Source organism: Myxine glutinosa, chromosome 7 (genome assembly GCF_964187855.1).
Source record: "Myxine glutinosa chromosome 7, kmMyxGlut1.1, whole genome shotgun sequence".
Classification (NCBI taxonomy): domain Eukaryota; kingdom Metazoa; phylum Chordata; class Myxini; order Myxiniformes; family Myxinidae; genus Myxine; species Myxine glutinosa.
This window is the reverse complement of record NC_136267.1, coordinates 188,882,959-188,899,453: the sequence shown is the minus strand read 5'-3', so window position 1 is coordinate 188,899,453 and position 16,495 is coordinate 188,882,959. Positions and strand designations below refer to the sequence as shown.

The 16,495-nt window shown below is 46.4% G+C and overlaps 1 protein-coding gene across 1 annotated transcript in view; it reads right to left on the bottom strand.

Annotated features, from left to right (window-relative positions):
* LOC137431904 (nck-associated protein 1) overlaps nt 1-16,495 on the bottom strand; it is a 343,894-nt gene that overhangs the window by 253,285 nt on the left and 74,114 nt on the right. Inside the window, exons 5-8 of the mRNA XM_068123738.2 lie at nt 14,295-14,437; nt 10,959-11,049; nt 9,563-9,700; nt 4,439-4,487 (exon numbers count right to left, since the gene is read on the bottom strand). Coding sequence (XP_067979839.1) covers nt 4,439-4,487; nt 9,563-9,700; nt 10,959-11,049; nt 14,295-14,437 — 421 coding nt within the window. The remainder of the gene's footprint in view (nt 1-4,438; nt 4,488-9,562; nt 9,701-10,958; nt 11,050-14,294; nt 14,438-16,495) is intronic.

Below are 16,495 nucleotides of genomic sequence, written 5' to 3'. Positions count from 1 at the left end.
CCCCTCGCTCCTCGCTCTCCAACCCCTCGCTCCTCGCTCTCCAACCCCTCGCTCCTCGCTCTCCAACCCCTCGCTCCTCGCTCTCCAACCCCTCGCTCCTCGCTCTCCAACCCCTCGCTCCTCGCTCTCCAACCCCTAGATCCTCGCTCTCCAACCCATAGCTCCTCGCTCTCCAACCCATAGCTCCTCGCTCTCCAACCCATAGCTCCTCGCTCTCCAACCCATAGCTCCTCGCTCTCCAACCCATAGCTCCTCGCTCTCCAACCCATAGCTCCTCGCTCTCCAACCCATAGCTCCTCGCTCTCCAACCCATAGCTCCTCGCTCTGCAACCCATAGCTCCTCGCTCTGCAACCCATAGCGCCTCGCTCTCCAACCCATAGCTCCTCGCTCTCCAACCCATAGCTCCTCGCTCTCCAACCCATAGCTCCTCGCTCTCCAACCAATAGCTCCTCGCTCTCCAACCCATAGCTCCTCGCTCTCCAACCCATAGCTCCTCGCTCTCCAACCCATAGCTCCTCACTCTCCAACCCATAGCTCCTCGCTCTCCAACCCATAGCTCCTCGCTCTCCAACCCATAGCTCCTCGCTCTCCAACCCATAGCTCCTCGCTCTCCAACCCATAGCTCCTCGCTCTCCAACCCATAGCTCCTCGCTCTCCAACCCATAGCTCCTCGCTCTCCAACCCATTGCTCCTCGCTCTCCAACCCATAGCTCCTCGCTCTCCAACCCATAGCTCCTCGCTCTCCAACCCATAGCTCCTCGCTCTCCAACCCATAGCTCCTCGCTCTCCAACCCATAGCTCCTCGCTCTGCAACCCATAGCTCCTCGCTCTGCAACCCATAGCGCCTCGCTCTCCAACGCCTCGCTCCTCGCTCTCCAACGCCTCGCTCCTCGCTCTCCAACGCCTCGCTCCTCGCTCTCCAACGCCTCGCTCCTCGCTCTCCAACGCCTCGCTCCTCGCTCTCCAACCCCTAGCTCCTCGCTCTCCAACCCCTCGCTCCTCAACCCCTCGCTCCTCGCTCTCCAACCCCTCGCTCCTCGCTCTCCAACCCCTAGCTCCTCGCTATCCAACCCCTAGCTCCTCGCTCTCCAACCCCTAGCTCCTCGCTCTCCAACCCCTAGCTCCTCGCTCTCCAACCCCTAGCTCCTCGCTCTCCAACCCCTAGCTCCTCGCTCTCCAACCCCTAGCTCCTCGCTCTCCAACCCCTCGCTTGTCACCCTCCAACCCCTCGCTCCTCGCTCTCCAACCCCTCGCTCTCCAACCCCTCGCTCTCCAACCCCTCGCTCTCCAACCCCTCGCTCTCCAACCCCTCACTCTCCAACCCCTAGCTCCTCACTCTCCAACCCCTCGCTCCTCACTCTCCAACCCCTCGCTCCTCTCTCTCCAAACCCTCGCTCCTCACTCTCCAACCCCTCGCTCCTCACTCTCCAACCCCTCGCTCCTCACTCTCCAACCCCTCGCTCCTCACTCTCCAACCCCTCGCTCCTCACTCACCAACCCCTCGCTCCTCGCTCTCCAACCCCTCGCTCCTCGCTCTCCAACCCCTCGCCCCTCGCTCTCCAACCCCTCGCCCCTCGCTCTCCAACCCCTCGCCCCTCGCTCTCCAACCCCTCGCCCCTCGCTCTCCAACCCCTCGCCCCTCGCTCTCCAACCCCTCGCCCCTCGCTCTCCAACCCCTCGCCCCTCGCTCTCCAACCCCTCGCCCCTCGCTCTCCAACCCCTCGCCCCTCGCTCTCCAACCCCTCGCCGCTCGCTCTCCAACCCCTCGCCCCTCGCTCTCCAACCCCTCGCCCCTCGCTCTCCAACCCCTCGCCCCTCGCTCTCCAACCCCTCGCCCCTCGCTCTCCAACCCCTCGCCCCTCGCTCTCCAACCCATAGCCCCTCGCTCTCCAACCCATAGCTCCTCGCTCTCCAACCCATATCTCCTCGCTCTCCAACCCATAGCTCCTCGCTCTCCAACCCATAGCTCCTCGCTCTCCAACCCATTGCTCCTCGCTCTCCAACCCATAGCTCCTCGCTCTCCAACCCATAGCTCCTCGCTCTCCAACCCATAGCTCCTCGCTCTCCAACCCATAGCTCCTCGCTCTCCAACCCATAGCTCCTCGCTCTCCAACCCATAGCTCCTCGCTCTCCAACCCATAGCTCCTCGCTCTCCAACCCATAGCTCCTCGCTCTCCAACCCATAGCTCCTCGCTCTCCAACCCATAGCTCCTCGCTCTCCAACCCATAGCTCCTCACTCTCCAACCCATAACTCCTCGCTCTCCAACCCATAGCTCCTCGCTCTCCAACCCCATGCTCCTCGCTCTCCAACGCCTCGCTCCTCGCTCTCCAACGCCTCGCTCCTCGCTCTCCAACGCCTCGCTCCTCGCTCTCCAACGCCTCGCTCCTCGCTCTCCAACGCCTCGCTCCTCGCTCTCCAACGCCTCACTCCTCGCGCTCCAACCCATAGCTCCTCGCTCTCCAACCCATAGCTCCTCGCTCTCCAACCCATAGCTCCTCGCTCTCCAACCCATAGCTCCTCGCTCTCCAACCCATAGCTCCTCGCTCTCCAACCCATAGCTCCTCGCTCTCCAACCCATAGCTCCTCGCTCTCCAACCCATAGCTCCTCGCTCTCCAACCCATAGCTCCTCGCTCTCCAACCCATAGCTCCTCGCTCTCCAACCCCATGCTCCTCGCTCCTCGCTCAACGCCTCGCTCCTCGCTCTCCAACGCCTCGCTCCTCGCTCTCCAACGCCTCGCTCCTCGCTCTCCAACGCCTCGCTCCTCGCTCTCCAACGCCTCGCTCCTCGCTCTCCAACGCCTCGCTCCTCGCTCTCCAACGCCTCGCTCCTCGCTCTCAAACGCCTCGCTCTCCAACCCCTCGCTCCTCAACCCCTCGCTCCTCGCTCTCCAACCCCTCGCTCCTCGCTCTCCAACCCCTCGCTCCTCGCTCTCCAACCCCTCGCTCCTCGCTCTCCAACCCCTAGCTCCTCGCTATCCAACCCCTAGCTCCTCGCTCTCCAACCCCTAAGCTCCTCGCTCTCCAACCCCTAGCTCCTCGCTCTCCAACCCCTAGCTCCTCGCTCTCCAACCCCTAGCTCCTTGCTCTCCAACCCCTCGCTTGTCGCTCTCCAACCCCTCGCTCTCCAACCCCTCGCTCTCCAACCCATCACTCTCCAACCCCTCACTCTCCAACCCCTCGCTCTCCAACCCCTCGCTCTCCAACCCCTCGCTCTCCAACCCCTCGCTCTCCAACCCCTTTCTCCTCGCTCTCCAACCCCTCGCTCCTCGCGCCTCTCCCGACCCATTCATTTTGGAAATGGAAGTTTCCATGCAACGCACGAATTGTCACGCTCCTCAAGAGGAAGTGTCTCGTAATCATCAAATGGCAAGTAAATTACATTGTGAAAATTAAAGATTTCAAATAAACCTATTTAAAGTGTATGCGCACATAACTAATAAAAAAAAAAACGAAGAAATATCTCTCGGTAATTTCCTGAAACATATTTTACTTCTGGATAATAATGTTGAATGAAATAAGAACGAAGAAATATATGTCGTTTTTGTGACGACTGTCATCAAAAGTAAAAGTAATATATCTTAACGGAAAAGAAAAAGCGAATTTTTAATATATGTCGACATTTTCCCCGACTGTTATTTCAGGCGGTGTATTTTCGTGTATCATCGTGGCGCGATTTAAAAAAATATGTCTCTGCATTTTCCCGTGTGTGCGTGAATGTTCTCAATCATTTCTGACACCAAGTCCAAAACCATCGATAAAAATTAAATCAGATGGTGAATTCGAGATAAAATCGTGAGGGTCTCAATGAATGGGCTTTATTCTACAGGCCTTTGAGAAATCATTTCGTTCCATAAACGGAAACTTTCATGGGATTCTCTTCCCGTTTTTGTTTCAACCGAGTCTAAAACTATGTTAGCGACTGTTAAAAATGAAATTATATATCGAATTAGAGTTGAAATAAACCTGTGTGAGAGAGAAAGACAGCAAGGGCCTAACTAAGCTATTCAAGTTAATAAAATGGTGGATATTTGTTTACATGAAGCCTCTCCAAGAATGGGTGGAGCTACTCTGGAAACGGAGTAAGCCACACCCCCGGACAGACAGACACACAGACAAACAGACAGAATCACCGTAGCCTATTATAATATAGATATGTGTCATGATTAGCCATCTGAGCTGGCATGGTAAAGAGCACCTCCCTTCAGAGTGTTGCAAATCGCCACCCAGGAAGCAATGAATCATGAGTTGCCACAACATTAAAAAGAACATTAACACAGGATAACCTACTGGATAACTACTCAGTAAAACACGACAATTTTAAGTCGAAGCTAATGATAATATTGTCAGCATGCTGGAAACCTCACATTAATACCATCATATTATCTACAGAAGTAGCTGTCCCCAATGTAAAAATTGTACAACAAAACTACTTACATATTATCCACTTGTCCATGGTGTCCAGGGAAAGGTATTCACATGGCATCTGGAGAACATAAATCACAAGAATGTCAAAACACATGTAATCAAACTTCTTGCGAATAGTGACCGAGTGGTGAAGACAATCATATCCCAGAGGGCGTGGATTCAAATTCAGCTGAAGTAAGCAGTAGAAGGAGTATTCTTGGGAAAAATGCCAGAGGCATAGAAAAGGCCCCTTTATATGGTTTATGCCATGTGGCAAAAAAAATAGAAAAGGGACATTCAAAAAAAATCTCGTGTGCATGCTGTGCTGTGCACCCTTGTGCTCTTCGGAGGAATATATATATATATATATATATATAAAGAAATAATATACCTGTAGAAGCTGACAAACGAATTTTCAGTCCCCATGTTAAAGTTGCATACAGAGAGAAACGATCACATATAAAGGGAGGGATACTTTGCACCTCCATTTGATTATTCAAGACGATATAAAACACTTCAAAAAGCAAGAAGAAAAAAATTATTCACCCCAGATGGGACTCGAACCTGTCCTCCCCAGTTTGGGAGTCTGATGCCTTGTCCATTAGGCCATTAACGCAGCACATTAGATTTGGGTAATAATATTTTGAAGAGTTAGAAAGTGTGTACAGTCGTGGCTAAAATGAATGGTGCCCTTGCACGTCTTTTAAAATAATGCACCATTTCTTCCAGAAAATTGTTGAAATTAAAAAATATTTTGGTATCCACATTTGTTTTGTTTTTGGTTTTCAGTGGAACAAAACAAAAAAAGCTGAAGAAAAATACTAAATCTTAGCTTATTCCACACAGAAGTCCTAAATGGCCTGAAAAACAATATTGGCAGCTTTTAGAAGTTGTTCAAAATAATTGGATTTCAAGCAGGTGATTCTCCTTTGCCTTTTTTTTTTTTTGTATACAAGATCGAGGCTCGTGAAAGAGCTAACATTAATCACACAAAAAGTCAAACCGACACATAAAACACAAAATAAGGGGAGCGGTTGACAAGATGGGGAGAGGGGAAAGGACACAAACACAACATTTGAGAGCAGGGACATCGAGAGAACTGTGGGAGGGAGAGGGCTTGGGGGGAGGTAGGAGAGGTATAAAACATATGGACACTGCAAGCACTTCCAGGAAAGAAGTTGGAATTTCGAAAAAATGTATCTGGGGTGAATTAGCAGGGGTAGAAAAGATCAAGGTTTTGGATGGGGGAAGACAAGAGATGGTGGTGAACAGCTGTTTTAAATATCTGGAGGGTGGAGTGGGATTGAAGAGAATGAGGGAGTTTGTTCCAGAGGCGGGAGAAAAGAGGAATGAAAGAGTGAAGGTGAGCAGAGAGCCTAGATTTTGGCAGTTTAACCATAAGAGGGTTGCTGGCAGATCTTGTGCGACCTGCAGGAATATTTGAGGGACAGAACACAGAGAGAGCTGGGGGAGCAAGGCCGGAGAGGAGTCGGTAGAAGACAGAAAGACCACCAACCTGCCTGCGGTGAGTAAGTGAAAGGCCCTCGGAGTTAGCTTCATCGCAGGTGATTCCAATGATTCTGAAAGCTTTGGCTTCAACAGCGTGAAGCCGAGCTAGGTGTGAGGCAGGAGCATCGGCCCAGAGGGGGGAGCAGTATTCCATTGAGCTGTGGATGAAAGCCTTGTATGTGGTGAGGAGCTCAGGTGTGCCGAGGAAGGACTTCGCATGACGGAGGATGCCCAGTCGGCGACTGGCTTTGGAGGCCAGTTTGGAAATGTGGTTTTCCCAACAAAGATCATGGCAGATAGTGAGACCCAAAAGCTTGAGCGACAGAATTTCTTGGAGAGGATTGTTGAGAAAGTAGATGGGAGGGTTTTCCAGTCGTCTTTTCGGAGAGACATAGTGTTACATATTTATGTGAATGTATGTGAATTACCATTCAGGTCTTTGCTTATCCGTGTGTAGTATATTAAGGGTTGTTGTGGTTGGAGGGTCAGGAGCCCTTCTGAAATAGTGGCCGGAAACGGAAGTGACCGAAAACGGAAGAGGAAAAGACACGAGGAAAAAGGACGGGTAGTCTTTTTCCTCGCCCCGCTCCGACGAAAGGGGGGATTGATTGAGCCGTGTGGAAAAGCGGCGTTCCCGAGCCTGTCTGGCGAGAGGAGTTTCCGGGACGGATACCTGCCCGGTGGACGTCAAACTGTCGTGTGGCCGTGCACCGACCCAGCGTTTGGCGCCGTTCGCGACACCGTCTAAAAAGACGCGTACGGGTCGCCCGTTGGGGCCTAACACGCCTTGCAAGCGGCGTGGGGCTTTTGGCTTGCTTTCCCGTACCCGCTTCGCGTGGCCACGAGGGGCTGCAGCCGGGGTGCCTGGTAGCGGTACGATACCTGCCCGGTGGAAACACGTCCACCCGGGGTTCGTTCAACCGCCCGAGTGCGGCGACGCCGACCATCATCTTGGTCAGGAGGGGCCCAGAGACATTGTGCGGGACCGAGACCAAAAGGGGGTCGTGAGTACTCACCGGGACACACATATATAAGATGGCCATCTTAATCATAGGGAAATGATTGTGGATTGAGAATTGTTGATGGTTGTGTATTGTTGATTGCTCGGGGAAAATCTCCGTGGTTGTGTCATTGAAATTGTATGGTATCATTACCATTGAAATATATCCTTGAACATCAGTTGTCTCTTGGGTGAAATTCATATGGATTGCGTGGCGAAAGCGCATATATAATACAGCTTTCTGGCGAAGTTCCTCTCACGGTCCGGGGGTCACCGAGACCAGGTATTCACCGAGGGGACCACGTAACAATAGTAAGAGTGTGAGATTTGTCAGGATTGAAAGACATGTTCCACTTGTTTGACCAGTCTGTGATTTTGTCCAGTTCTGCAGAGAGTGAGGAGGCTGCAGGCTTCCGATCTGAGGGATGAGGAATGGAGCGGCAGATAGTGGAGTCATCAGCAAAGAGATGGAGAGGATTTTCCAGAGAGTCGGAGAGATCATTGATGAAGACCAGAAAAAGCACAGGGCCCAGAACACTACCTTGGGGAACTCCAGCCAGAACAGGAGGAGGAGATGAGAGAAATCCATTCAGGGCCACACATTGACTACGACCAGAGAGGACGTCCGCAAGCCAAGCGTGGAGATTTCCATGGATACCATAGGAGGAGAGTTTGGTGAGCAGAGCTGGGTGCCAGACCGTATCGAAGGCACGTGATATATCGAGGGAGACAGCTCTGATTTCCTGTTTGGCATTGAGGACCTCCATCCATTGTTGAGACAGCAGAAGCAACATGTCCAGAGTAGATTGACCTGGCCTGAATCCAAATTGATCAGAGATCAAGCCATTGGAGAAGAGGAAGGATTTGATACCCGAAGCAATGATGGATTCCATGACTTTGCTGATAATTGGAAGCAGGCTGATTGGTCTGTAGTTGGAAGGATCTGTTTTTGCACCTTTTTTTTGTAAAGCGGTAATGTTTGCTGATTTCCAAGATGCTGGCAGATGACCTTGAGCAAAAGATAGGGTGAAAAGAACAGAGAGAGGGTGAGATAGAGCGGCAGAGCAGGATTTTAGGACCCGTGGGCTGATGCCGTCTGGTCCAGTTGCAAAATGCAGAATGCTTTGGCATTGAACTCACCTGTGGTGAGTTGCAGGTGCCTGCGATATAAAAATCACTCATTCAACCAGTTTTAATAGAGAAAAGGAGTCATTCTGCTCTTTTGCTTTGAAAAGGAGTTATTCTGCATTTGAAAATTGTAATTTCTATAACTGTGAACTGTGAAATAAACATGACAATAATGTCCATAAATGAAAAGAAAAAGGAGACCATAAAAACAATAAAACCTCAATCGATATATAGCATTTTGTTTTCTTTTGTATACAAAGTCGAGGCTCGTGTAATTTTCTTGTAATTGTAATTTTCAAATATATAAATTTGAAAATTGTAATTTCTATAACAGTAAACTGTGAAATAAACATGACAATGTGCATGAATGGAAAAAAAGAAAAAGCGTGTCCATAAATTAAAATTTACATTAAAAAAAAAACCTAAAGGCAACCATAAAAAAAAGAATCGAGCATAAAAAATAAAAAACATCAATCGATATCGAGCATTTGAAAATTGTAATTTCAACATACATACACACACACACACACACACACACACACACACGAAAATTTACGTTAAAAAAAAACCTAAAGGCAACCGTAAAAAAAAAAATGGAGCATAACAAAAAAAATAAAAATAAAAATAATCGATGTCTAGCATTTGAAAATTGTAATTTCAATATACATACATACATACATATATATATATATATATATACACACACACACACACACACACACACACACACACACTTACATTTAAAAAAAACATAAAGGCCACCATAAAAAGAGAAAAGGGCATAAATTAAAAAAAATCGATATCTAGCATTTGAAAATTAATATTGTAATTTCAATATACATACATACATACATATATATATATATATATATATACACACACACACACACACACACACACACACACACACACACACACACACACACACACACACACACACACACACACTTACATTTTAAAAAAACATAAAGGCCACCATAAAAAGAGAAAAGGGCATAAATTAAAAAAAATCGATATCTAGCATTTGAAAATTAATATTGTAATTTCAATATACATACATATATATATATATATCGAGTAATGAACGGCGGTTGGGAACTATATCCACGACATCCATTTTTCCGTTCTCCAACCTATAGCTTTGTCTTTAAAACACAACGTTTCGGCCAGCAACCCAGCGTGCGCTGGGCCTCCACTAGCCTTCATCAAGAGAAGTTCCCTTGTTCACCTCCTCCCAGATATACCTGGGGGGAGGGGTGGGCCTATTCTATCAACCAATCACAAAGCTGTGTTGCGAGACCTCGTGACCATGGACCCATGATCGGCTTATGTTGCAAGTGTTTTGGATGAATGAATACATATACATACACATACATACATACATACATACATACACATACATACATACATACATACACACACACACACACACACACACACACACACACACACACACACACACCCTTACAAAATTAATATTTACACTGCATACCGATAACAAGGCACACGGGCCTCACCGTGTCTGACTGTGCTGGGTTGATCATGCCTGCGGGGGCACTTATGAGACTAAGAAGCTGTGCTGTGCGCCACTGCTCAGCACCCAGGTTCCTCCTGGGATAAACAGCACTTAGAGACAGGAGTGCTTCTGTAATGGACTGTTGAGAAGAGAAAGCCATTATAGTCAGTCATGCAGTAGAACCTTTAGTTAAACAACGCAGATTAAGCTTGATGGAGAATGTTTAGCAATATGAGCAAAGACTTATTGAAATGCGAACAAAACAAACAGCACATATGCTCTGAATTGTGTATTGTTGTACAACTCTGTGGTAAAAGCTATTCATCCCACCCCCACAACCACAATGCATCTAATAGTTATACAACATACAAGGTCACGGTGTGTTATACAAGGTCTCGGCTCGTGGAAAGGCTAGAACACAGAACAGATCATGACAACATAATAAAGGGAACAGCAGGAGAAAGGGGAAACGCCAATGGCAGGGCAGAGGGCGAAGGTAGATGGAGATGGAGATGGACAAACAAGGGATGCAAGTAACGATGAGGGGAAGAGGAACGAACGCAAGGGTGGACAAGATGATTCTTATGCAATTTTCGACCCTTTGAGCCTTCAAGACCCCTGAGATTCCGAAAGACCTTTACACCTTTTAGACCACGACGTTGACCCTTGTACCTATTGAGACCCTTATAGAGCAATGTAGACCCTTTGAAATACAGACACTTTAGAGTTTAGACCTTTACATTCCTTACACCCCTTCGACACCTTAGACCTGTTGACTTATTAGACCCTGTTAGATCCTGTTAGACTACTTTAGAGACACATCATCAATACTCTTCCTGTAATGCACAGACTATACTTTTTCAACAAGTAATGCGTAAACTCCATCTACCTGGAGACCGGTGGACTCGGCTAGGTGAACAGAATTTGCATATTGGATTGCTTCACCAATCAAAACCCAGAAGCATGTTGTTTATTTGGATTTCACAAACACAACGCTATCTATGCACGACATCTTTCTTATTTGTCTGACTTTGAGTAGTACATCTCAAAAAGTTATGGATGGGTTTGGAAGAAGCTTGGTGGACAGGTTGGGTGTGCGACAAAGACGAATCAATTAGATTTTGGTGAAGATTCAAATCAGAATCCAGATACTGTAATTTTTGAGTGATTCGTCAGTATTGGGAGGTCGGGCCAAAAACGATACACAGCATGATATCTCAAAAAGTTGTGGATGGATTCTGACAAAACTTGGTGGATGAGTTGGGTAGGTGACCAGAACAAGCGGATTCTACTTTGGTTCAGGTTCGGATCGAGATCCGGCCTATCAGTGCGATACAAAATGTAAACCGTTTAGCCTGGTGGAGGTATGTGTCCGACCAAGTGCCGTCTAGTTTCACCTTGGAATGTGTGTGGAATTCTTCAATCATCTTCTTTAATGGATTTTCGTAGTCAAGGATTAGCTGTCCGAGTCGAGGGAATTCTCGATCACTGATGGACATGAAATTTAAAAAACAACATTACTACTACAAGCTTCGGACAATAACTGCACAACACTGAAAAAACACATAAAATGGAAAAACAAAAAACATTAATGGTTTTCATGAGCACTTTGAAAAAAACCCATAAAATAGCGACAAAAGAGCAGGTCAATTCAAGGTATGCCAGTGGAAAAACACAGCGATAAAATGCTTTCACAGCGACGCAAAATCATCCGATTTCACTGGTGACTGAAACAAACAAAACAAAGCAACATTGTTCCACTTTACATTTACAATGGGTTCAAATGATCACAAAGCACAGCCAGGATCGTTTGCCATTGTGTAAGTTGTGAACAAAAACAAAAGGAGCAGCCGGTTGCACTGTTTGTGCTCCCATCTGAACGTGACCCGGCCCGTGATGTGGGGACCCAAGCTCAAATGCCATACAACATGTGTGCCTGTCCATTGTCATGTAATGTCCTTGTGAACCATGCAAATAGTGTATTGGTATCTACTCATGTCTTTATTCTGAATGAAAATTATGTACGAGCTACTCGATGAGCGTTAGATCAATGGAAATGGGAATTCGTTGGAAATGCGCCAGAATGTTGATAAAAATGAATACTTTTTTGGTTTTTGACTAAATACTTGTTTTTTTGAGTTTTTAGAATTTTGAATAAATAAATGATTAAATGTTTTTGTCAAACCTCGACTCTGATGATGCAACTGGACCAGACAGCATCAGCCCACGGGTCCTAAAATCCTGCTCTTCCGCTCGTTCACTGCCTCTCTCTGTGTTCTCTTCACCCTCTCTTTTGCTCAAGGTCATCTACCATCTGCTTGGAAATCAGCCAACATTACCACTTTACACAAAAAAGGTGCAAAAACAGTTCCTTGCAACTACAGACCAATCAGCCTTCTTCCAATTATCAGCAAAGTCATGGAATCCATCATTGCTTCCGATATCAAATCTTTCCTCTACTCCAATGGCTTGATCTGTGATCATCAATTTGGATTCAGACCAGGTCACTCTACTCTGGACATGCTGCTTCTGCTGTCTCAACAATGGATGGAGGTCCTCAATGCCAAACAGAAAATCAGAGCCGTCTCCCTTAACATATCACATGCCTTTGATACTGCCTGGCACCCCGCACTGCTCACCAAACTCTCCTCATATAGTATCCATCGAAATCTCCATGCATGGCTTGCGGACTTCCTCTCTGGTCGTAGTCAACGTGTGGCCCTGAATGGGTTTCTCTAACATCCCCTTCCTGTTCAGGCTGGAGTTCCCTAAGGCAGTGTTCTGAGCCCTGTGCTTTTTCTTGTCTTCATCAATGATCTCTCCGACTCTCTGGAAAATCCTCTCCATCTCTTTGCTGATGACTCCACTCTTTGCCGCTCCATACCTCATCCGTCAGATCGGAAGTCTGCTGCCTCCCGACTCTCTGCAGACCTGGACAAAATCACAAACTGGGCAAACAAGTGGAACATGTTCTTCAATCCTGACAAATCTCACACTCTCACTATGTCTCTCCGAAAAGACCGACTGGAAAACCCTCCCATCCACTTTCTCAACAATCCTCTCCAAGAAGTTCTGTCACTCAAGCTTTTGGGTCTCACTATCTGCCATGATCTTTCCAGGGAAAACCACATTTCCAAGCTGGCCTTCAAAGCCAGTCGCTGAATGGGCATCCTCCGTCGTGCGAAGTCCTTCCTTGGCACCACTGAGCTCCTCACCACTTAAAGGGCTTTCATCCGCAGCTCAATGGAATACTGCTCTCCCCTCTGGGCCGATGCTCCTGCCTCACACCAAGCGCGGCTTCGCACTGTTGAAACCAAAGCTTTCAGAATCATTGGAATCTCCCACGATGAAGCTGATTCTGAGAGCCTTTTACTCACTCACCGCAAGCAGGTTGGTGGACTTTCTGTCTTCTACCGACTCCTCTCCGGCCTTGCTCCCCCAGCTCTATCTGTGCTCTGTCCCCCAAATATTCCAACAGGTCGCACAAGAAGTGCCAGCAACCCTCTTTTGGTGAAATTGCCAAAATCAAGACTCTCTATTCACCTTCACTCTTTCATTCCTCTTTTCTCCCTCTGCTGGAACAAACTCCCTCACTCTCTTCAATCCCACTCCTCCCTCCAAGTCTTTAAAACAGCTGTTCACCACCATCTCTATCTTCCCCCATCCAAAACATTGATCTTTTCAACCCCCGTTAATTCACCCCAGATCCACTTTCTTGAAATACCGACTTCTTTCCTGGAAGTCCGAGCAGTGTCCTTGTGTTTTATACTTCTCCCACCCACCCCCCTCCCCTCACTTCCTATGCCTCCTCCCCCCAAGCCCTCTCCCTCCCACAGATCTCCCGATATGCCTGTTCTCTACTGTTGTACTTGTGTGCTTCCCTCTCCCTCCGCATCTTGTCTCCTACTCCCTTTAGTATATGTTTTTTTTATTTGTCCGTTTATGTTTTTTTTTGTGATTAATGTTAGCTCTTACACGACCTTCGACCTTGAAAACCAAAAATAATTAAAAAATACATGGGATGTGGTATTGTGGGAGCTTGGGTAGCACCGATTTGCCTGTGTTGGTCATTTCAAACTAAAGACATGGAAATGTTGATAATAAGCAAACAGTTCATGGGAAAAGGAATATCTATAAAGCACATATATACTTGAACAAACTAAACCTTACGGAAACATTCACTTCATGGCCTTCCTGTGTGGTGACGCATAGGACACTGGATAACTTACGAGCTCATTGGTATTATACCTCTCAACTTTACGCATTCTTTATTTCATAACTCCTGCATCTATCTTCGATTTGTTTCATCAATGCATTTGCAAGTTCTATTTTTACCTATCTTGTGTTGCTGTTGTGCAGAAGTGATGCGGCATATGTGTATCACCACGCTTCCATGAGCCTTGACATATATTTTAATAATAAAATTATCACTGCTGTCCGAGTAGTTTGGTAGTGGTACAGGTAAACCTGTTGCATTGCCCTTGCTTGTGGGCTCAATTGTTATGGCTGCTCAGCAGAAATGTCCTCACCCTGCCATGGTATGGCGACCTATCTACGGTTGGTTCTTATTGGTACGGGATTGATCATAACGTGAGCACCCCGATGCCCTGGGCCTCCATCACAAGCAACGCTGACCTATTTATACTGGAAATACAAGATGTACAAGTCATCTGACATAGGTTGTGTGTGTGGAAATATTTCTACAGTACAAAAGTGTGTACAATATTTCTTACCTGCTTCCATGTGTCATTTCGTGGGCATAGTTATACAGACCAATTATGGCCTTGCGCTCCTCAATTCTGGCCATTATTATCATGATGGAAGCATAGGTCACCACAAGATCCAAGTAGGTCTTGGTTAAATCATAATTCACAGTCTAGTGCAGGGACAAAAAAAAAAAAACACCAACAAACATTAGATACAAATAATACTAACCTGTAATTTGATCAAAAGGAACCGCCTTTAGAGGCCATTTCCCCCCGCAGAGCAGGGGTTGGCCTTTTTTGGGCACCTTGGTCCCCTTCTTGAAGCAATGTTTTATGGCCGGATACCCTTCCTGCCGCCAACCTTGTTGGTCACCTTTTACGACACAAAACTGGTACTCAATTTGCCGCCCTCAGGATGACAGGATGAGTGAACCCCCCTGGCGTTAATTCAGCGATCGACCGGAATTCGAACCCAGGATCCTAGGATCCCAAGCCGGCACCCTAACCGCTAAGCCAACACCAGGCTCGTAATTTGATCAAAAGGAAAAATATATATATAAATCCCCATCCATCAGCCCTGATCAGGCCCACTCATTGTTGAATACATACAAAGTCTGGCGAACCCAACTGTCGTGTCTTCATAGGCGCCATTTTATAACCCAACCAGCCACTACGAAAATACAGAAAGCCTGGATTATATTTGAGAAAGAGATAATACGAGCTCATTTTGACGAACTTCACAGACATTTTCCAAACACCATTTTTCCACAAACACATCAAGTTCAGCCATGGTCTTGGAAAAATTTAATTCAAGTTTTAACCTTGCAGAAACAAGTGCAGTGAAAAACGTCATGACGTTGCATTGGTGAAGCGGTTTACCGTTATACATTGGTGAAGCGGTTTACCGCTATACATTGGTGAAGCGGTTTACCGTTATACATTGGTGAAGTGGTTTACCGTTATACATTGGTGAAGCGGTTTACCGTTATACATTGGTGAAGCGGTTTACCGTTATACATTGGTGAAGCGGTTTACCGTTATACATTGGTGAAGCGGTTTACCGTTATACATTGGTGAAGCGGTTTACCGTTATACATTGGTGAAGCGGTTTACCGTTATACATTGGTGAAGCGGTTTACCGTTATACATTGGTGAAGCGGTTTACCGTTATACATTGGTGAAGCGGTTTACCGTTATACATTGGTGAGGTGGTTTACCGTTATACATTGGTGAAGCGGTTTACTGTTATACATTGGTGAAGTGGTTTACCATTATACATTGGTGAAGCGGTTTACCGTTATACATTGGTGAAGCGGTTTACCGTTACACATTGGTGAAGCGGTTTTTCTGACATACATTGGTGAAGCGGTTTACCGTTATACATTGGTGAAGCGGTTTACTGTTATACATTGGTGAAGCGGTTTACCGTTATACATTGGTGAAACGGTTTACCGTTATACATTGGTGAAGCGGTTTACCGTTATGCAATGTTGAAGCGGTTTACCGTTATATATTGGTGAAGTGGTTTACCGTTATACATTGGTGAAGCGGTTTACCATTATACATTGGTGAAGCGGTTTACCGTTATACATTGGTGAAGCAGTTTACCGTTATACATTGGTGAAGTGGTTTACTGTTATACATTGGTGAAGCGGTTTACCGTTATACATTGGTGAAGCGGTTTACCGTTATATACACAAAGAATTAAGTTAAGCACCCCCCCCCCCCCCCCCGTTTTTTTACAACCTCGCACATTACAAGTTTGTTGTCGTCAAAACAGTGTAATATACCCATGATATTGCTATATTTTCTGGAGAAGTGATATTATGGTCACATAAAAACATAACAATCATGCCGTTTTCAATATTTTATTCTGAATAATTTAAGGTGAAATTTCTTGGGAATTTTAGGCATATTTTCACCTCAATTTAAGTATGGAGCTATAGGTCCATCACAGACAGTGTGGATGACGTTTATGTTTTCTAACGTACAGTCATTGTTCTGAGAAGACCTCTAGCGATCTTTGCGTCAATAACGTGTGTAGGACCCACGTGATCGGATCACTGACTCAACCAATCACATTTTTTCACTTTGATCACTCAATTTCATCAATGGATAATTGCTAATGTCATACCAATCATTATTTGATCTCACATACCTTAGAATATATGCCAATGTATACATATACACAAAGAATATATATTAGGGGGTGCTTACCTTAATACGTT